This window comes from Oncorhynchus keta, chromosome 28 (assembly GCF_023373465.1).
Source record: "Oncorhynchus keta strain PuntledgeMale-10-30-2019 chromosome 28, Oket_V2, whole genome shotgun sequence".
NCBI lineage: Eukaryota > Metazoa > Chordata > Actinopteri > Salmoniformes > Salmonidae > Oncorhynchus > Oncorhynchus keta.
Genome location: NC_068448.1, coordinates 49,120,116 through 49,142,609, shown reverse-complemented (window position 1 = coordinate 49,142,609; position 22,494 = coordinate 49,120,116). Strand labels below are relative to the sequence as shown.

The 22,494-nt window shown below is 42.5% G+C and overlaps 1 protein-coding gene across 10 annotated transcripts in view; it reads right to left on the bottom strand.

The window, feature by feature from the left end:
• Nucleotides 1-20,012, bottom strand: part of LOC118361145 (dnaJ homolog subfamily B member 6-like) — a 56,080-nt gene extending 36,068 nt beyond the window's left edge. For 9 of the 10 annotated variants that reach the window (XM_052483222.1, XM_052483225.1, XM_052483224.1 and 6 more), the window contains exons 1-2: nucleotides 19,775-20,012; nucleotides 5,383-5,498 (exon numbers count right to left, since the gene is read on the bottom strand). In XM_052483222.1, the coding sequence (XP_052339182.1) occupies nucleotides 5,383-5,447 (65 nt within the window). In that variant the 5' untranslated portion in view covers nucleotides 5,448-5,498; nucleotides 19,775-20,012. Of the gene's footprint in view, nucleotides 1-5,382; nucleotides 5,499-9,284; nucleotides 9,794-19,774 lie in introns of those variants that run through there. The other variant, XM_052483223.1, reaches the window with a different exon arrangement.
• Between the last annotated feature and the right edge of the window lie 2,482 nt (nucleotides 20,013-22,494).

The window sequence follows — 22,494 nt, the reverse complement described above, 5'->3', positions numbered from 1 at the left end:
TGGGTCTAGGGTGTCAGGTAGGGTGGAGGTGATATGGTCCTTGACTAGTCTCTCAAAGCACTTCATGATGACGGAAGTGAAAGCTACGGGGCGGTAGTCATTTAGCTCAGTTACCTTAGCTTTCTTTGGAACAGAAACAATGGTGGCCCTCTTGAAGCATGCGGGGACAGCAGACTGGGATAAGGATTGATTGAATATGTCCGTAAACACACCAGCCAGCTGGTCTGCGCATGCTCTGAGGACGTGGCTGGGGATGCCGTCTGGGCCTGCAGCCTTGCGAGGGTTGACACGTTTAAATGTTTTGTTCACGTCGGCTGCAGCGGAGGAGAGACCACAGGTTTTGGTAGCGGGCCGTGTCAGTGGCACTGTAGTGTCCTCAAAGCGAGCAAAGAAGTTTAGTCTGTCTGGGAGCAAGACATCCTGGTCCACGATGGGCCTGGTTTTCCTTCCTCCTTACAGTCTGTGATTGATTGTAGACCCTGCCACATACCTCTCATGTCCGAGCCGTTGAATTGCGAATCTACTTTGTCTCTATACTGACGCTTAGCTTGTTTGATTGCCTTGCGGAGGGAATAGCTACACCGTGTGTATTCGGTCATGTTTCCGGTCACCTTGCCCTGATTAAAAGCAGTGGTTCACGCTTTCAGTTTTGTGCGAATGTTGCCATCAATCCACGGTTTCTGGTTTGGGAATGTTTTAATAGATGCTATGGGTACGACATCGCCGATGAACTTGCTAATAAACCCGCTCACCGAATCAGCGTATACATCAATGTTGTTGTTCGCCGCAATGCGGAACATATCCCGGTCCACATGATCGAAGCAATCTTGAAGAGTGGAATACGATTGGTAGGACCAGCGTTGAACAGACTTGAGCGCGGGAGCTTCCTGTTTTAGTTTCTGTCTATAGGCAGGGAGCAACAAAATGGAGTGTGGTCAGCTTTTCTTAAAGTAGGGCGGGCTGCGGGACCTTATTTGCGTCGCGGCAGTTAGAATAACAATGATCTAGTATTTTGCCAGCCCTGGTTGCACAATCAATATGCTGATAGAATTTAGGGAGCCTTGTTTTCAGATTAGCCTTAGTTAAAATCCCCAGCTACAATAAATGCAGCATCAGGATATGTGGTTTCCAGTTTACATAGAGTCAAATGAAGTTTGTTCAGGGTCATCGATGTGTCTGCTTGGGGGGGAATATATGCGGCTGTGATTATAATCGAAGAGAATTCTCTATGCAGATAATTTGGTCGGCATTTGATTGTGAGGAATTCTAGGTCATGTGAACAGAAGGACTTGAGTTCCTGTAGGTTGTTATGATCACACCACGTCTCGTTAATCATAAGGCATACACCTGGGAGTGTGAAGAAACCAGCTGGCTGCCAGGTGCCTAGAATGCCTGCCCCTCTACAGAGCCTACCAGAAGACATCATCATTGTTTTGGGTCATCCGAGGGTTTCAGGTGTCTCCGGAAGGTGGTGATTGACTCCGCTGTCCTGGCGTCGTGAGGGAGTTTGTTCCACCATTGGGGGCCAGAGCAGCGAACAGTTTTGACTGGGCTGAGCGGGAACTGTACTTCCCCAGTGGTAGGGAGGCGAGCAGGCCAGAGGTGGATGAACGCAGTGCCCTTGTTTGGGTGTAGGGCCTGATCAGAGCCTGGAGGTACTGAGGTGCCGTTCCCCTCACAGCTCCGTAGGCAAGCACCATGGTCTTGTAGCGGATGCGAGCTTCAACTGGAAGCCAGTGGAGAGAGCGGAGGAGCGGGGTGACGTGAGAGAACTTGGGACCACCATTTCTACTGGGCAGGAACAAATGGGTTGTGGACTGTGTAAACACATAAGGTTGTTAGCCTATGGTTGACCCAACCTGAAACTTAGCTCTGGGGTTTTTAGATTAGGCAGTGAGTGCATTCCTAGGGTTTCTGTTAATTAAACCTGTCAGTTCAGTGGTGATCGATAATGATGAGGGGTCAAAAGTTATCTGGGAGTGTGTTAGTAAGTTAGAATGAACTCTTCACCTTACTTTGTCCTGTCGAGAGAGGGGGGAGTTCGTTTAAGACAGTGAAATGACGTCATGATCTGTATTTAAACTGATTCTTTTGTTTTGAGTGGTAGTGCGCTCCGATAATAAATTCTATTACCTATTATTTAAAGACTGGTCTGCGTCTATTTTATGCAACAAGAAATCTTACAAATTCTCATAAAATAGATGAAGGGCTTTCAATTGATGAAAGCACATTGGCATAATTAAATTATACTAACAATTTACAAAATAGCCTTCAACACTCTACTCAGCAAACTGGATGCAGTGTATCACAGTGCCATCCGTTTTGTCACCAAAGCCCCATATACCACCCACCATTTCGACCTGTATGCTCTCGTTGGCTGGTCCACGCTACATATTCGTCACCAAACCCACTGGCTCCAGGTCATCTATAAGTCTTTGCTAGGTAAAGCTCTGCCTTATCTCAGCTCACTGGTCACCATAGCAACACCCACCTGTAGCACACGCTCCAGCAGGTATATTTCACTAGTCATCCCCAAAGACAAAACCTCTTTTGGCTGCCTTTCCTTACAGTTCTCTGCTGCCAATGACTGGAACGAATTGCAAAAATCACTGAAGTTGGAGACTTCAGGGAGGCAGTGTAAACTCCATGGCTCTGCAGTCCAGGACAGCACAGTACAGAGGTTTGTGCTGAATCAGCAATTCTCTCTGACTAAACCCTTCCTGCAGGAGACAGCGTCTCTGTCCCATTTATAGTATACAACTTTTGATCAGAGCCCAATAGACACACAGCCACACAGAGGAACAGAGGATGGGCCAGACTCAGAGTTCATCTCTAGGGCTGGATTCATGGGTTGCATGTTTCGTCACAATATTGTTTTTAACGTTCGTTTTGAACTGAGCGTTCTACTCAATGCATTGTCAATGAGCGCTGACTAAGATTTCAAAAGAGCATTAGAGTGGATTGGAAATACTATGACATTCAAAAGGATAATTAGTAGGAAAACCTTTTGTCATTTTGATGTTGCCAGATTGACTTTAGATGCGATGTAACGTTAGCTATCTAGCTATAATTGAAGGGAGGCCACCGGATTTCAGCTAGCTAACGTTAGCATTGCTATTTTTGATGATATTGCCATCTCTCTAAAATACATTTGACAACATGATAAGGCTGGCAACGTTGTTTTCTATTAGATTTTTGACTACTTTAGCAACATCATCGCATGTCCAGGCACTAAGGTTAATTTAGACAAAACAGTCTACACACAATACTCTATAATAAATACCTTCTTTACATAAGTATTTTGACCCTTTGCTATGAGACTTGAAATTGAGCATCCCATTTCCAAGTCCGTCAAATTTCCATTGATCATCCATGAGATGTTTCTACAACTTGATTGGAGTCTACCTGTAGTAAATGTAATTGATTGAACATGATTTGGAAAAAGACACATACCTGTCTATATAAGGTCCCAAAGTTGACAGTGCATGTCAGAGCAAAAACCAAGCCATGAGGTCGAAGGAATTGTCCGTAGAGCCCCGAGGTAGGGTTGTGTCGAAGGCACAGATCTGGGGAAGGGTACTGCAGCATTGAAGGTCCCCCAAGAACACAGTGGTCTCCATTATTCTTAAATGGAAGAAGTTTGGAACCATCAAGACTCTTCCTAGAGCTGGCCGCCAGGCCAAACTGAGAAATCGGGGGAGAAGGGCCTTAGTCAGGGAGGTGACCAAGAAGCCGATGGTTACTCTGACAGAGCTCCTCTGTGGAGATGGGAGAAACTTACAGAAGGACAACCATCTATGCAGCACTCCACAAATCAGGCCTTTATGGTAGTGGCCAGACAGAAACCACTCCTCAGTAAAAAGGCACATGACACCCCACTTGGTGTTTGCCAAAACGCACCTAAAGACTCTCAGAAACAGGATTCTCTGGTCTGATGAAAGCAAGAATGAACTCTTCGGCCTGAACGCCAAGCATCAAGTCTGGAAAAAACCTGGCACCATCGCTACGGTGAAGCATGGTGGTGGCAGCATCATGCTGTGGGGATGTCAGCAGTAATGACTGGGAGACTAGTCAGGATCGAGGGAAAGGACAGAGAGATCCTTGATGAAAACCTGCTCATGACCTCAGACTTGAGCAAAGGTTCACCTTCCAACAGGACAACAACCCTAAGCATACAGCCAAGACAATGCAGGAGTGGATATGGGACAAGTCTCAATGTCCTTGAGTGGCCCATCCAGAGCCTGGGGTTGAACCCCATCGAACATCTCTGGAGAGAACTGAAAATAGCTGTTCAGCGACACGCCTCATCCAAGCTGAAAGAGCTTGAGAGGATCTGCAGAGAATAATGTGAGAAACTCCCCAAATACTGGTGTGCCAAACTTGTAGCGTCATACCCAAGAAGACTCGAGGCTGTAATCACTGCCAAAGGTGCTTCAACAAAGTACTGAGTAAAGGGTCTGAATACTTATAGTTGTTTTTTACATTTGCAACAATTAAAAAACAAAATGTTTTTGCTTAATCATCATGGGGTATTGAGTGTAGATAGATTGATGAGGGAAAAACAATTGTTTCATCCATTTTAGAATGGAATGGATTGTAACGTAACAAAATGTGGGAAAAGTCAAGGGGTCTGGATACTTTCGAATGCACTATCTACAAATCCTTCAGTGCTTTTCCTGTACATGTAAGATTTCTCAGAGGAGCTACTGTTTGCAAGCTACTTCAGTTCATTGTGTGAGTAACTATCACAGAGGTGCCAACTGTGGTTTTCATTGATCTTATCCAATGGTGGTGTATGCGATCAATAATAATTTAGTTATTAAAAAAAGGTCATATGCAGCTCTTTTAAGTAACTTTACTGTGATTGTTTTCAATGAAAAACGCCATCCCACAAAAACAGGTTGGAATTTCCGGCGGTCTTTTCAAACAGCTCTGACACTAAAAGTGCATTTTCACAATTTCACAGTGTTATTCCAATCTCAATGTGTAAATACATATAAAATACAGAAAAAAAGCATACCTTAGATTCCACAAGCCTAGCAGCACTAATGGGCAGATCATACTCTCACAATCATGATGCCGTTTTAAAAGTGTGTGTGTGTGTGTGTCAGTCATTCACAACATATTACTGGCAAAACAACAATACGCACAAGACTCATCAGTTCTCTAATGACAATAGGGAACATTGATCAGAGGGTGTGTGTGTGTGTGTGTGTGTGTGTGTGTGTGTGTATGTGTGACCGCAAGCTTACAAGAAGAGTGGAAACTTTCGAACGCCTTGCAGTTAGCACTCTATCGGTTTCTACTCCGTTTCTATAATTAGTCTACTACATCCTTCGGAAGTGTCACACGTTACTAACGTCAACATGCCGGGGTACTCACGCTTTTTTAATGTCCTCCGCCGACGTGTTTCTCTGGACCCCTAAGATCTGGTAATATTCTGTCATGGCTGTTTCTCTCTGTGGCTCCTTCTAGGTCAGCAGTCTTTAGCCGTCGCTCTGCAGAGGGAGCAAAGCATGGTCTAAAAACAATGTGGAGGAACTCAAGGAGGAAGCAAAGCACAGCAAAGTGGGGCCATGACAGATGCAGCCATGTGCGACAGCTAAGAAACCTCCCCTCTAGCCCAAAAGGGCTAGAAGACAGAGGAGGGACAGGGTATTTTACACAGTGTGGCAAAGCTAAACAAAGTAATCAACTGCCCTGAAAATAGAGCCCTCTTAAGGGAGAGAAAGCGATGAGTGGCGGACGGGACTGAAGCTAACATTAGCTCTAATATTACTATAAAGATGAGGTATAGTGGATAACCTGCTAAAAGTAAGGTTGAACGTTCAAAATTGCTTAGGGAAGGACAAATTAAGAACTGAAGCCACAGCCATAACACCCAAGTAACCCCTTTTCATAAGCATGACTTTATATCATAAGCAGCCTGGAGCAACTGGCAAAACATGTCCAGAATCAAATATACTTCCATCCGATACAAGTCTTCCATTTCATCCCTGGTTAATATGGCCCGGTGAGAGGCAACTTTGAAAAGAGAATAAACTCCAGAGTAAGCCGTTGTCTTCCCCTATCAATTTTCAGTGTCAACATCACTCCACCACCACACCATCAACCCCCACTCTCACCCCAGCAACACTATGCAATCTTTATTACTTAACAGCCCAATTACAACTCAATTAACATAAACTCGGCAAAAAAAAGAAACGTCCCTTTTTCAGGACCGTATCTTTCAAAGATAATTTGTAAAAATCCAAACAACTTCACAGATCTTCATTGTAAAGGATTAAAACACTGATTCCCATACTTTCCCAACAACTGCCCGAGTTACACCAGGAACGCACAATCTCTCCATCAGTGCTCGGACTGTCCAATAGGCTGAGAGAGGCTGGACTGAGGGCTTGTAGGCCTGTTTTAAGGCAGGTTCTCACTAGACATCACCGGCAACAACGTCGCCAATGTGCACAAACCCACTGTCGCTGGACCAGACAGGACTTGCAAAAAGTGCTCTTCACTGACGAGTCACGGTTTGGTCTCACCAGGGGTGATGGTCGGATTTGAGTTTATCGTCAAAGGAATGAGCGTTACACCGAGGCCTGTACTCTGGAGCGGGATCGATTTGGAGGTGGAGGGTCCATCATGGTCTGGGGCGGTGTGTCACAGCATCATCGGACTGAGCTTGTTGTTATTGCAGGCAATCTCAACGCTGTGCGTTACAGGGAAGACATCCTCCTCCCTCATGTGGTACCCTTCCTGCAGGCTCATCCTGACATGACCCTCCAGCATGACAATGCCACCAGCCATACTGCTCGTTCTGTGCATGATTTCCTGCAAGAGAGGAATGTCAGTGTTCTGCCATGACCAGCGAAGAGCCCGGATCTCAATTCCATTGAGGACGTCTGGGACCTGTTAGATCGGAGGGTGAGGGCTAGGGCCATTCCCCCAAGAAATGCCCGGGAACTTGCAGGTGCCTTGGGGGAAAAGTGGGGTAACATCTCACAGCAACAACTGGAAAATCTGGTGCAGTCCATGAGGAGGAGATGCACTGCAGTATTTAATGAGGCTGGTGGCCACACCAGATACTGACTGGTACTTTTGATTTTGACCCTCCCCTTTGTTCAGGGACACATTATTCCGTTTCTGTTAGGGAACATGTCAGTTTTTGTATCAGTTGTTGAATCTTGTTATGTTCATACAAATATTTACACGTTAAGTTTGTTGAAAATAAACAAGTTTATCTATTACATCTACTATGAAAATTAATTAAATCCTTTTTTATAACAGGTTGATTCCACAGAAAACTGTGTGTGTGTGTGTGTGTATGTGTGTGTGTGTCCGCATTCCAAGCATGTGAGACTATAGAATCAGATGTGGAGTAGAAGTGATTTTAAATGAAGTGGAACAAATATACAGAAATAATTGATGAATTAAAATGCAGACCACATGGAGGTTTTGCCTGGCCTGGACCTGGCAGCTCACACCACAGAGGAGATGGTATTCTCAGCATCTTCTGCAAATTTCACCAACCTGGCAACCTCAGAAAGGAGTAGTAGATTGAATCTCACTCGCATAACAGCACAGATAAGAGATCTTCTAGCATGTAGAGACTAGAGCATACATAATGTATTCCTAGCGCGTACAGTACTAATAAAAAGTTTGGACACACCTATTTATTCAAGGGTTTTTCTTTATTTTTACTGTTTTCTACATTGTAGAATAATAGTGAAGAAATCAAAACTATGAAATAACACATATGGAGTCACGTAGTAACCAAAAAATTGTTAAACAAATCAAAAAATTATTTATATTCTTCAATGCTCGTAAGCATTCATTCAAACAGCACTTTCGTGCGTTTTGCCGGCAGTTCTTCGTTGTGCGTCAAGCATTGCGCTGTTTATGACTTCAAGCCTATCAACTCCCAAGATTAGGCTTGTGTAACCAATGTGAAATGGCTAGCTAGTTAGCGGGGTGCGCGATAATAGTGTTTCAAACGTCACTCGCTCTGAGACTTGGAGTGGCTGTTCCCCTTGCTCTGAATGGGTAACGCTGCTTCGAGGGTGGCTGTTGTCGTTGTGTTTCTGGTTCGAGCGCAGGGAGGAGTGAGGAGAAGGATGGAAGCTACACTGTTACACTGGCAATACTAAAGTGCCTATAAGAACATCTAATAGTCAAAGGTTAATGAAATACAAATGGTATAGAGAGAAATAGTCCTATAATTCCTATAATAACTATAATTTAAAACTTCTTACCTGGGAATATTGAAGACTCATGTTAAAAGGAACCACCAGCTATCATATGTTCTCATGTTCTGAGCAAGGAACTTAAACGTTAGCTTTCTTACATGGCACATATTGCACTCTTACTTTCTTCTCCAACACTTTGTTTTTTAATGATTTAAACCAAATTGAACATGTTTCATTATTTATTTGAGGCTAAATTGATTTTATTGATGTATTATATTCAGTTAAAATAAGTGTTCATTCAGTATGGTTGTAATTGTCATTATTACAAGTAAAACAAATCGGCCGATTAATCTATATCGGCTTTTTTGAAAATTCATAATCGGTCGACCTCTATTACATACTGCTTTAATGCTATGCGGTTCGTAAGGATAGCATAGGTAAAACAAATTGTCAGCCAACATAACGTGTAACTTATTTGAAGTCATTACATTGCTCAAAATATTCTTAACATGTCATAATTAGTTAAAACAATGAATTTTATCTGCTTTCGTCGGACTTCAGATGCATATTTTCCGTCATTTTCTTCAAATAAGAAAACGTTGTGAAACCATGCCCATTTTCTGAAGAATTGCATTATGGGCCCTAAAACTACAGCGATAGTGTCCACTGCTTGTATACTTTGTATTTTGGTGAATTTAGTACAACATCTGGGAACTTCTGGCATACTAACTATGTCCATACTCAATTCACGTCACAAAAAGTATGGTTAGTGCGGATAGTATGAGTTTTCAAACACAGCTCATGATTCCACTCCACTAACGATGGGTCAAATCAGCCCTCGTCCTCAACTAAACCTGAAACCGTTGTGCAGCCCATGTTGTCCAAAGATAGACGGACAAAAAGCGACCAACGAAAGTCTTCTACATGTTCAAAGCTAATTTAGCCATGTCAACTATATTTATTACTAAACGTCAATCACACATGGGCCCCAAGTCCAGATTGAAAAAAAACTGATAAATGAATTATATTTGTCAAATAATGCCTTCTTAACTACATAAACAAACTGATAAACAATGAAATCAACTTTGTAGAGCGATCAGTTACCAGTTCCTCTAGTAGTCCAGTTGTATCCTGTTTGTTTGCTATTTATAGCCTCTGTGCCCTTTTCTGTTCTGGAGTGAGAGTGAGTGTGAGAGAGACATGGCAACAGACAGATGACGGTTCCTCTCTCAGATGAAGGCTCACACACCACAGGGGTTTCGAATGGGAATTAGTTGTGGACAGGGAAAAGGTCAAGAATGTTCCAGGATTTAAAAAGCAGACCGTTTGAGCAAGCGCTGATAAACAGTGATAGAAAGATAATGAATCTCTCTTGTCCTTCTGTCCCTCTCCCTCGCTCCCTTCCAATAGAACTAGATCGTGAATAAGACAGTCGTGCTCAAGGCACACATTCACAGCTGAGAGCAGAGCCCTTGTTCATGAAGTGTTTTATCATGGGAATGCGGATATAGGATCAGTGTTGCCTTTTAGGTCATAATCAAATCAGATTGCATAGACAGGGACGACCTGATCGTAGATTAGCACTCCTACTCTGAGACACTTTAAGAAAACGGGGCCCGGACACTGATCCATCCATGATTGTTTGGCTCTTTCATTTTCTCCACAATCATCTCAATGTCTTGAACCAAGGCTCCCTCATCCCCCATCATTCCCCTCAGGCAGATTTGTAATGCTAGCCAAAGGATCAGACTACTCTCTGTGCTTGCGTGCGAGTGTCCGAGCAATGAATGTGGGTCCATCAATCCCACATTTCTCCTATTTCACAGGGGTGCACCTACACCTGGTATCTTTTGATCTGCGGAAGGGGAGGCACAAGCGCTCACGCAAGATTTGGTTCTTGGTTGCAGAGTTTAGGTCAGATCCTACATTACATCCATCTACTATCAATTGACAAATATATTTGATCCATATATGCAGAACGGCAGCACAACACTGTTGCAGTAAAATCCCAATACAACAAGTGAGTGTAATAACCTGTTAATGACCTATGTTATGAATGCCTATAGGTTATGAATGCCTATATGTTATGAATGCCTATATGTTATGAATGCCCAGACAGATGGGGCTGGAGAAATGTAACCACTCAAATTCATAGATAGAGCTATCGATGCAAGGACTGACCATACATGATATCCGTGTAAAAAAAAACGTATATTCTGTACAGTTTATACAGTGTGTAAACAGGATGAGCAGATTGAATCCAAACAGAGCAGAGCTTGGTGGGAACTAACAAAGAATTTCCATCCTGGTTCCACCACTCGCACTAGTCTAACATCTAAACCTCTCCCCCCAGAACCTAAATGGAGCGCTCTTGCAAGATTTGATTCTGGGTTTCCGAGATTAAAACCATTTCTCAGTTATTTTTTAGTACTGCTGTGCCAAATTACACTTCAAGGGGGAAGCTTATGAAGACGATATTTGATGAAAGCAACTAAACATATCTTTCATGTGGTTTCAGTGAGTACACAAGGGTGCCAAGATATTCAATCTTCCCAGAAGGTTTGATTTGATTTCTAAATTAAAATGTGGTAAAATGAGAACTAATTGTTTGAGTTTGGATGGACACCATGGGGCCAGCATGTCAAAAGAAGGCGTGTGTCCACACGCTCATAAAATCTATTTGACTGGATCAACTACAGATTACTATCTAAAGCCCATACTAGTATCAATATCCCCAATCATACCCTATTTGTACAACTACGGTTGCAAAGGGTCGGAAACTTTCCAGGAAATTTCCAGACATTTTCCATGGGAAGTTAAGCCTGGGAATTTTGGCATATATTTATTTTTTGCTTATAACACTGAACCTTTTTTGTGGGATACACATAAAGGCAATTCTGGGTCTTGTGGCATATTTTGGTTAAATTATCCTTAATTCAATGGAATTGCAACCCTCTGCATGCACAACGCATTCTTCCATCACATGTACAGCTGATTCTCAAAATCTTGCACACTAATGAGATGCTATTGAACCCACACCACTACTAGACTAAGATTTTTTATTCAACAAGCAGGATGCACAGGATATACTGAGAACACCTGACAAGGCAGACATCCCCGTTATCAGCAAGAGAAAGAGACGCAGGTACAGAGGACACAGAGCACGGTGCCTCGTAAGGATCCGGAAAAGGCGAGTGGGAAAGCTGCCGTTAGTCAATATTACTCGCCAATGTACAATCATTGGACAAACTGGACGAGGTACGATCACGTATATCCTACCAACGGGACATGAAAAACTGTAACATCTTATGTTTCACTAAATCATGGCTGAATGATGACATGGATATTCAGCTAGCAGGATATACGCTGCACCGGCTAGATAGAACAGCACACTCCGCTAAGACGGGGGGGTCTGTGCATATTTGTAAACAACAGCGGATGCACAAAAACTAAGGAAGTCTCTAGATTTTGCTCGCCTGAAGTAGAGTATCTTATGATAAACTGTAGACCACACTTTTGGCCAAGAGAGTTCTCATCTATACTTTCGTGGCTGGTTATTTACCCCCACAGACGAAAGCTGCTAAAACCGCACTCAGTCAGCTGTATAAGGAAATAAGCAAACAGGAATCCGCTCACCCAGAGGCTGTGCTCCTAGTGGCTGGAGAATTTAATTCAGGGAAACTTACATCAGTTCTACCTCATTTCTATCAACATGTGAAATGCGCAACCAGAGGGAAATAAATTCTAGATCACCTGTACTCCACACACAGAGACGTGTGCAAAGCTCTCCCTCGCCCTCCATTTGGTAAATCTGACCACAATTCTATCCTCCTGATTCCTGGTTACAAGCAAAAATTAAAGCAGGGAGCACCAGTAACTTGGTCTATAAAAAAAAGTGGTCAGATGAAGCAGATGCCAAACTACATGACTGTTTTGCTAGCACAGACTGGAACATGTTCCGGGATTCTTCCGATTTCAATGAGGAGTACACCACATAGGTCACTGGCTTTATCAATAAGTGCATCGAGGACGTTGTCCCCACAGTGATACTCCAACCAGAAGCCATGGATTACAGGCAACATTCGCACTGAGCTAAAGGGTAGAGCTGCCACTTTCAAGGTGCGGGACTCTAACCCGGAAGCTTATAAGAAATCCTGCTATGCCCTCCGACGAACCATCAAACAGGCAAAGCACCGATACAGGGATAAGACTGAATCGTAAGACACCGGCTCCGACGCTCGTCTTATGTGGCAGTACTTGCAAACTAATACAGACTACAAAGGGAAGCACAGCCGCGAGCTGCCCAATGACACGAGCCTACCAGATGAGCTAAATAACTTATATGCTCGCTTCGAGGCAAGCAACACTGAGACATGCATGAGAGCATCAGCTGTTCCGGGCGACTGTGTTTCATGCTCTATGTAGTCGACGTGAGTAAGACAGGTCAACATTCACAAGGCCACGGGGCCAGACGGATTACCAGGACGTGTGCTCCGGGCATGTGCTGACCAACTGGCAAGTGTCTTCACTGACATTTTCAACATGTCCCTGATTGAGTCTGTAATACCAACATGTTTCAAGCAGACCACTGTAGTCTGTGTGCCCAAGAACACTAAGGCAACCTGCCTAAATGACTAGAAGGTATTTGCACTGGTGACAGACAATGCTGCGAACATGAAGGTGGCTTGGTCTAAAGTGGGAGGAGTCCTACCCTCACATCACACCCATTGGCTGTGCTGCTCATGCATTGAATCTGCTCCTCAAGGACATCAAGGCATTGAAAACAATTGATACACTCTACAAGAGAGCCAAGGAAATGGTTAGGCATGTGATGGGTCATCAAGTTATGGCAACAATCTACCTCACTAAGCAAAGTGAAAAGAATAAGAGCACCACATTGAAGCACCCCAGCAACACCCGTTGGGGTGGTGTTGTCATCATGTTTGACAGTCTCCTGGAGGGGAGGGAGTCTTTACAAGAAATGGCCATATCATAGTCTGCCGATATGGACAGCCCCATCAAGAGGATCCTCCTGGATGATGTATTTTGGAAGAGAGTGGTAAGCAGCCTGAAACTCCTGAAACCTATAGCAGTAGCCATCGCACAGATTGAGGGAGACAATGTCATCCTGTCTGATGTTCAGACTCAGCTTGCAGATGTAAGAGAAGAAATCTATACTGCTCTGCCCACTTCACTGTTGCTCCAAGCAGAGGAAACTGCAGTTCTGAAATACATTTTTAAAAAAGCATGAAGACTTCTGCCTGAAGCCCATACACACCACAATGTAACGTAATCTCACTCACTTTTGTACATCGCCTTGGTCCGTACAATTGACCTTATTTTAGTGCCCAAAAAACGTAATACTTCCAGATCAACTGTAATGTCAATACCATTGTAAAGCACAATTTCTCCCCTTTCCAACAAATTCCATTACGAGACCTTCATGATGCCCATCTCTGCATTATTCAAGAAGGCAATGAGCTCCATCAGGTCTTTTTAAAAATGGCGGTTGGGGAAGCTTTTTTTCACTCGATCTCTCCAACTTATCACCTTATCGCCTCTAAAATGTAAATAAAACACAATAAAGAGTTTATATAATGCTAAAGTGATCTTAGAAGTAAACAGCGGCTTTTAATCATGATCGCATGCTGTGATGATGCAAAAAACGACTAGGTATCCCCCCTCACTGTCCATTTCTTGTTTTTAAACGATGAGAGAAGTGCTACACCTGGTGGAGAGAGATTGTAAGACAGAAATAGTTGCTTTATGCGTGCTGTACGTTACTGCATGGCAAGTCATGATGTAACGGAGGGTCTGTTTTTTAAACTTTTCTCCAATACTATAGAACCATTACCATGTCGATCAACGCTTGAATAGAAACGTAGTTCCCACCCCAGATGTTGAAGTCAACACAATCGCTACAGTCCCATTAGTTTTCTTTGCAGCCTCGTTTGCGCGGTTGCCCACATTTGTATGGAATGGGGTGAGTTTACGTTACATGTTGGACCCCAAGTATGCTGGCAAGAGCATCCTGTCTGGTGCAGAGATGAACAAGGCCTATGGTGTCATCAATAAAATCTATTTACAAAGCCCTTCTTACATCAGCTGATGTCACAAAGAAACCCAGCCTAAAACCCCAAACAGCAAGCAATGCAGGTGTAGAAGCATAGTGGCTAGGAAAAACTCCCTAGAAAGGCCAGAACCTAGGAAGAAACCTAGAGAGGAACCAGGCTATGAGGGATGGCCAGTCCACTTCTGGCTGTGCCAGGTAGAGATTATAACAGAACATGGCCAAGATGTTCAAATGTTCATACATAAATTAATAATAAATTACAGTGGTCGTAGAGGGTGCAACAGGTCAGCACCTCAGGAGTAAATGTCAGTTGGCTTTTTATATCCGATCATTCAAGGTGGTCATCACTACCATGTCTCACCACCTTAGCCGGGATGAGGGCAAGGTTCTTGGCAGTCTGGCAAAGTACACTTCCAAGCAAGGACTTTGGGATGGAGATGCAATATGGCAATCATGCCAACATATCTCATCAGCCACCTGGTGGAAGGGACTTCCTGGATCTGAGGATGTTTCCCCTGTTGCCTCCATCATCCTGCAAATCCCACCAACATCAGCCGCCTCAGAGCGCAACTGGTTCTTGTTTGGGAACACACCAAAGCACGCCACAGGCTGACCAATACAAGGGTTGAAAAATTGGAGGCCGTCCGGGAACATTTTAGGCTTTCTGAGCCTGACAACAAGCCATCCTCAAAAAGGTTGAAAAGTGACAGTGAACATGAGGCCTCAGAGTCTGATGTTCAAAAGGTGGACCTTGAGGAGGTCCAGGGAGAAGACATGGAAGCCTGAGAGGAAGACAAGCAAAGCTTTAGTTTCTACAGTATCATTTTACAGATGTATGTTTTTGGAGAAGCGATGGATCATTGGGGATCATTCATTATTCCCTTTCTTTTGTTGTTCAGTGAAATCATCCCATGTAAATTAAAGTTCAATTCATAACTAAATTATTAAGTGTTTTTCATTTGGAAGGATTTAATAATTTGCAATTATGTCTACTTATGATAAGGTAAAAGGTTTATGTTTGTCTCCATATGATATGGTAAATTTATCCAATGCAAAAAACATCTACATTTAAATGGTATTAATATGCATATATTTCCATTAATTCCCTTATATTCCAGTTCATTCCCATATATTTCCACGGGAAGTTCCACCTCTCAATATTCCCCAAAATGTGCAACCCTTTGTACAACACACTTGACAAAGCAGTGATCGAACAGAGTTTGTCTGCACAAAAAAATGTTTACACAACTGTTGGGTCACAAGAATATCAGTTGTATCATAACCATTGTGATGTCAAATGCGTTGTACATCGGTTATACAACCCGAGCGTGTACAGGATCAGTATGAAGAAGTCAAACCTCATCAGTAATGCCTTGGTAAACGAGAGGTAGTAGAAGTAGGCTACTGGAACAGTTCCCATTGCTCGGGGCAGGTTCTAAAATATGACTCACGTCTTTGCCAGCTAGTGAAAACAGATTTAGAGGGAACAGAGCAAAGTAAGCCTAGCCAACAGAATTAGGGAGGAGTACTATCATTAGCTCTTCCTAAAAAAGGTATTGCCTACCTCTGTGTAAAATGCAGGTGAAATAAGCCTAGTCAACTTGTTTTCGATTCACATTAGTCTGGGATGGTAAGCGTCGGGCCTAGCAGTGTGGGGGATGCAAATAACTACACATCAGACATTTTAGTTCATTCATGCATAACTTCTATATGTAGGCTGCATGTAAGATACCTGATTTGTATAACTGGCATCTAGTGAGAATGTGGTTTCTGTGACATAGGGCACAAAACATAGTGTTTTAAATGCCCCGATTAGTGGCAGCAAGCTGTAAAGTCATTGTGAGCCCACTAGAATTCAGGCATCCTCATGGACTCCTGTCCTGTGCTGGTCAGAGGTGGTGGGCCACTCGTGTCACTGGTTCCCTTTTAAAAAGAGGCGTTTGGGGTTGTTGCATCCATTTCTGGACTTGATTCTCAAAGAATTTAACTTATAATTGAATTATGAGCTTAGTTCAACTGTCTTACCCCTTCAGAATGCAAAATATAAATACTTGTTTTACTCCATTGTTATTAAACACTAGATGGTTTTAAAAAAAGTTAAAATTGTCATTTTGATCTCATGGATGGTCAGTCCTTGCAACCATAGCTCCAGAGCCTGACCGCCCATTGGGCAGGATTAGGCTGCCGCATAGGGCATCAGATTGACGAGTACGGCATTTTCCGAGCTAAAATGACGAAGACGCACATCCAACAACACATCACAATATTCTTCCCAAAAACAACTTATCTCAGTGGCATGATGCTGATACCGCCCCCTGATAAGCAGTGCCCACCGTGCCAAAGTCAGGGGCGCTAAATATTTAGCTTGTTGATGCCCAGCGCGCCTCTCCAGGGTACTGTTGGAGAGACAACGCTGCGGCGCTACACCAACATTACGTCCAAAAAGTATCTAACATAAATCATATAGCCTATGTTAGAAAGACTGGCATTTTCTGTAGCCTACAGGCTGGAGATCAAATTTATGACAATGTCATGAGACTGGAACTGTTTACATCATGCACGTTTCTCGGATCAAATAGCGTAAAGGTTACTAAAAGCTTCACTCCGTTGTGTGTGGGTGGAGTGGGATTTTTGCAGCAGTGGACACCTTTTGGTAACATGATATCCTTGCCGGTCCAACTCACAAAAAAACTCCTAGCTTGGTAAGCAAAAAAATAATGAAAAAAAAAAACAGATTTTGGGCCCAGTTATCCCTTCGCCTCTTCCTCTCTGATAGTAGCTAGCTGGTAGCCTGGCTAGCTGGCTTTAGCCTGGATAAAAAAGCATTTTTAGTTTACCACATCTCCATGTGAAATAATCAGATTTATAATTTTTTAAAATATGCACTGGCAAATATTCTTATACTTGCCGGTGTAACCTAAAACATTGCTCCAGTTTGATGTGCTACTTGTGTATTAATTTCCATATCAGCTAAAAATAGATCGTCATATTTTGGTCAGAGGAAAAAAAGCACATTGGCTCGAGAACCACTAGTTATTACTTCTAAACAAAATACCTTTTGGGTGGATTCTTGTTGTTTGGTTTACTGTTTGAACAGTCGCTGAGATTATATTTGGTTATCAATGCAAAATAGGCTACTTTGATGAATAGCCTATAGATCGGAATCAAGGAACCAAGCGACAACACTGCCCCAACGTCTGTGGAAGGAACGATATGCCGAATACCGGCGCGTATAACAAGGAGCCGCCTCTTTGGTGAGAAAAAAAACGACATTGAAACACTGAGCTAGGCTCTGTATCCTCTATCACCACAGTGTGTGAATTTACCTTAACCTGGCACTCAGTCAACAACAACAAAAAGTGCTTTGATGTGAATATGACCATATCCTAAAAACAGGTGAAAGTAAAATGGACAATAAGGAATGGAAAATCAGGCTACTCGCAACTGCGGTCCTTAAGTTTCACCCCGTGGGCTAAACTGTTATGATAATCAGTGATTACAAGTTTGTATGCCTCAATTTTTTTTGACGAGCTGCATCATAGCGGGGAGAAAATGCATCTTCATTTCCCGCTGTGTAAACACATGGGATTCTCATTGCTAAAATGCTCGGGATAACTCCTGAGCAAGTTGGGTAGCTGACTGAGTTTAAATTGACTAAATTATTAGTCACAGGAGTCAGGACTATTAAAGCCAATGCAACTGCGTTGTCGCACATAGTTCTGAGTTTTAGTCCGAATCAGAGATGGATTATTTGTTCAATTGTATTACCCCCCCCATTTGGTCAGTTTGGTTTCATATTGCCAAATGTCAAATTAACTAAAATGCCTAAAGAAAACAACGTGTTCATACAAGTAATGTGTTTATTATAGAAACATGCTCACATCAAAGCCATCTATGAGGATCAAGATGCATAACTTGTCCCAAACTTCATATCACTTTCGCTTTGGTTTTACAACATGCAGAAGGAAACAACGTACTAGCCACTAACTGCAACGTGAATAGGCTATATTCTGCATAACCCCAGTATTGCCCCCGTCTACCCTAATCTGCATTGGATGTGCTCGTAAATACGCTGGTCAGTGTGGATAGTGTTCACACCAGTCCAAACGAACTAAGGGGGGAAAACGAACTAAGAGGGGGGAAAAAAACATTCCAAACCAATTTGGTATGAATAAACAGTTGGCCTACAAATTTCATTGCGGGATGACAGTGTAAACTACACTATTCTAGTTTTGCAGCGTTCCTTTTTTTGCCTTGCCTAGGGCGGCAGAATTGCCAGGACTGGGCCTTCAAAACTTTGTCTATACATTTGAGAGCGGTTACATTTCTCCGGCATCATCCCCTCGCCAAAAAAGCGTCGGGGTGCCGACTTTGTTGTTGTTTGAATACCAGGTTATCCCTTTAAAGCCTTATTTTAACATTTTAAGCTTAGCCGTGCTCTCTTTCAGGGAGTTTACTCTTAGAAGTATTGCTTATGAGAGTGTTTAGGTGAGGTATGTGACATTTTGAAAGTGTTATGTGACCAAAAGTAAAACTAAGTAGCCCAAAAGTTAACAACCAAACGACATGTTAATTACAGACAACTCAAATATCACAGAGTAGACTGTAAATGAATGACTGTTTTATCACTTAATCAAAGTAACTTATCACGACTGTTAGAAAGTAAAAATGCCCTCTGTGAGCTTCCCAGTCTGAGTGAAACAGACATTAAAAACCTATACATTCTGGGAAGATCTGCTATAAGCCTTGCCTCAAACTGTTAGTTTGCAGTGATGGCAAATCCTATCTAACAGAATTTGAAAATAAGAAATTCTCTAGAACAGCACCTGTGAGGATACCTTCACTAGAGGGAGCAATATAAGTATCACTACTCTTCAGTTCTAGTAAGTTCCAGAAAGTTCAAGATCACTTAAAACCAACAGAGCTTGGGTTATATGTAAGTTGAGGTGGTAATTGAATGACAGAATTACCTGTTACTGTGCTCTATTGATGAGGAAAGCATCACCTATACATCATTGCATATAGTAAAATACTTTGCTTAATATTTACTAATAGCCTTTCGTGGATTATAATGGCATTTGTTAAGTATTGACGATTACGTTTCTCATTCGTTCTGCCTGTCATTCTAGATGTGATAATAATACGTATTCACCGATACCTCCTTGAAATGTTCTATCAAATGCATGTCATTGTAGTATTACATTCTCTTCTGCTGCCAATGCTGCACTGACAAATAAACAAATACAATAGGAACTGTGAATACATTGAACTAAGTTGACACACATTGCGAATGAATGACAATAACTCATACGACACTTATAGTCGTGACCGCCGCTCTCCAGGTTGAGACATTGAAACGCATTACGCGCATCTCAGTAGGCTCTCGACGCTGACAGTATGGAAATGCCAGGTGGATTTTTAACGCTGACAAAATGAACCCAAATGTATAATCACCCCACGACAGCATTCATGTCAAAAGTGAGATAAATATGATAGCAATAAAGAGAGAAAATGCTCTCACCTTCCACCCCAGCCGAGGAAATGTGCCCGTGTCTTCGTTTACTGACCTATGTGACTCCTAATCCACCGGGTTATGTTTCAGTGATCCCTCTATGGTTGTAAACTGTGCATGTACGGAAATTGTGCGTGTGCTTGGGCTACCTCATCTGCGTTTGAACTGAACAACTCCTGCACGCTTTTTTCCGTTCTCATACACACATTGATAGTCTCGTGAACTCTGACTGTAAAACATCCGTATGCCTATATGAGCTGCAACTGACGCGCTCTGCGTACATGTGTTTGTGAATACCACTGTCACTTCCTGCATCAGACCGAAGGGGTCGGAACAATGTTGGGAACAGTTGGGAATGGAGAATTGCCAATTTGCACGAAGGTTGATTACTCAACACTGTTTAGTGTTTCCACGTTAGAAGTGTAGCCTATGAAGGAATACGAAAGTATTGGGTTATTGTAAGTGGCGATTTTAGCAAGTATATCTTGGAGGGGAAAACTCATCAATTTTTGTGTACATGCATGCCAGCAAAACCACAACACAACACTAAACAATACATTAATTGGAATATAACGTTGACAAACGGTGCCCACAAACTGTTAGGGCCTACATAAAGCTGTCCCAACACTGTTACACCTGGCTATCAGTGAAACCTTGTCTGGCAGCGAAACAGTTCATTCAGGCTCATTTACTTATTGCCTTTTTAAAAAAACATAGCTGATTTGGCTGACTTGCTTAAACAAATGTGGTTTTTACTGACAATTGAGATGTACAAACTATGGCAAAAGGGGATGAGCGCATAAAAGGCCATCCGTAATTTCGATTAAGATATTAATGAACAAGCTAGGATGGACGTAGTCAATACAACTATTTGTTCAGCACTTTTGAAATGCACAGTGACAGAATTAATAACGTTCCGTTCTTACAGTATTGTCTTTGTACACCATGTCCGAACTGTAGGATAAAGAAAGGTGCACATAAGCAGACAATGAAAGTTCTTACAATATCCAATGATGAAATTTCTCTAAAACAGACTCCAGGCTGCATGTGCACCACCTGGTCAGAACAGTAGGCTAAATTATGAGGGGAAAAGTGACCAAATTATTAGGGTGAGGCACATGGGCTACTAACAGCTTACTACACAACATTCACTTTTATTTTCTTAGCTACAGTATACATACCTTCCTGGCATATGACATCATTTACAGTTGAAGTCGGAAGTTTACATACAGTTAGGTTGGAGTCATTAAAACTTGTTTTTCAACCACTCCACAAATGTCTTGTTAACAAACTATAGTTTTGGCAAGTCGGTTAGGACATCTACTTTGTGCATGACACAAGTACTTTTTCCAGCAATTGTTTACAGACAGATTATTTCACTTATAATTCACTGTATCACAATTCCAGTGGGTCAGAAGTTTACATACACTAAGTTGACTGTGCCTGTAAACAGCTTGGAAAATTCCAGAAAATTATGTCATGGCTTTAGAAGCTTCTGATAGGCTAATTGACATCATTTGAGTCAGTTGGAGGTGTACCTGTGGATGTATTTCAAGGCCTACCTTCAAACTCAGTGCCTTTAGAGACCTCCACAAGTCTGGTTCATCCATGGGAGCAATTTCCAAACACCTGAAGGTACAAAGTTAATCTGTACAAAGAATAGTACGCAAGTATAAACATCATGGGACCACACAGCTGTCATACCGCTCAGGAAGGAGACGCGTTCTGTCTCCTAGAGATGAACGTACTTTGGTGCGAAAAGTGCAAATCAATCCCAGAACAACAGCAAAGGACCTTGTGAAGATGCTGGAGGAAACAGGTACAAAAGTATCTATATCCACATTAAAACAAGTCCTATATCGACATAACCTGAAAGGCCGCTCAGCAAGGAAGAAGCCACTGCTCCAAAACCACCATAAAAAAAGCCAGACTACGGTTTGCAACTGCACACGGGGACAAAGATTGTACTTTTTGGAGAAATATCCTCTGGTCTGATGAAATTGAAATAGAACTGTTTGGCCATAATGACCATAGTTATGTTTGGAGGAAAAAGGGGAGGCTTGCAAGCCAAAGAACACCATCCCAACTGTGAAGCACGGGGGTGGCAGCATTGTGTTGTGGGGGTGCTTTGCTGCAGGAGGGACTGGTGCACTTCACAAAATAGATGGCATCATAGGCAGGGAAAATGATGTGGATATATTGAAGCAACATCTCAAGACATCAGGCAGGAAGTTAAAGCTTGGTCGCAAATGGATCTTCCAAATGGATAATGACTCCAAGCATACTTCCAAAGTTGTGGCAAAATGGCTTAAGGACAACAAAGTAAAGGTATTGGAGTGGCCATCACAAAACCCTGACCTCAATCCGATAGAAAAATTGTGGGCAGAACTGAAAAAGCATGTGCGAGCAAGGAGGCCTACAAACCTGACTCAGTTACACCAGCTCTGTCAGGAGGAATGGGCCAAAATTCACCCAACGTATTGTGGGAAGCTTGTGGAAAGTTACCCGAAATGGTTGAACCAAGTTAAACAATTTAAAGGCAATGCTACCAAATACTAATTCAGTGTATGTAAACTTCTGACCCACTGGGAATGTGATAAAATAAATAAAAGCTGAAAGAAATCATTTTCTCTACTACTATTCAGACATTTCACATTCTTAAAATTAAGTTGTGATCCTAACTGACCTGAAACAGGGAATCTTTACTAGGATTACATGTCAGAAATTGT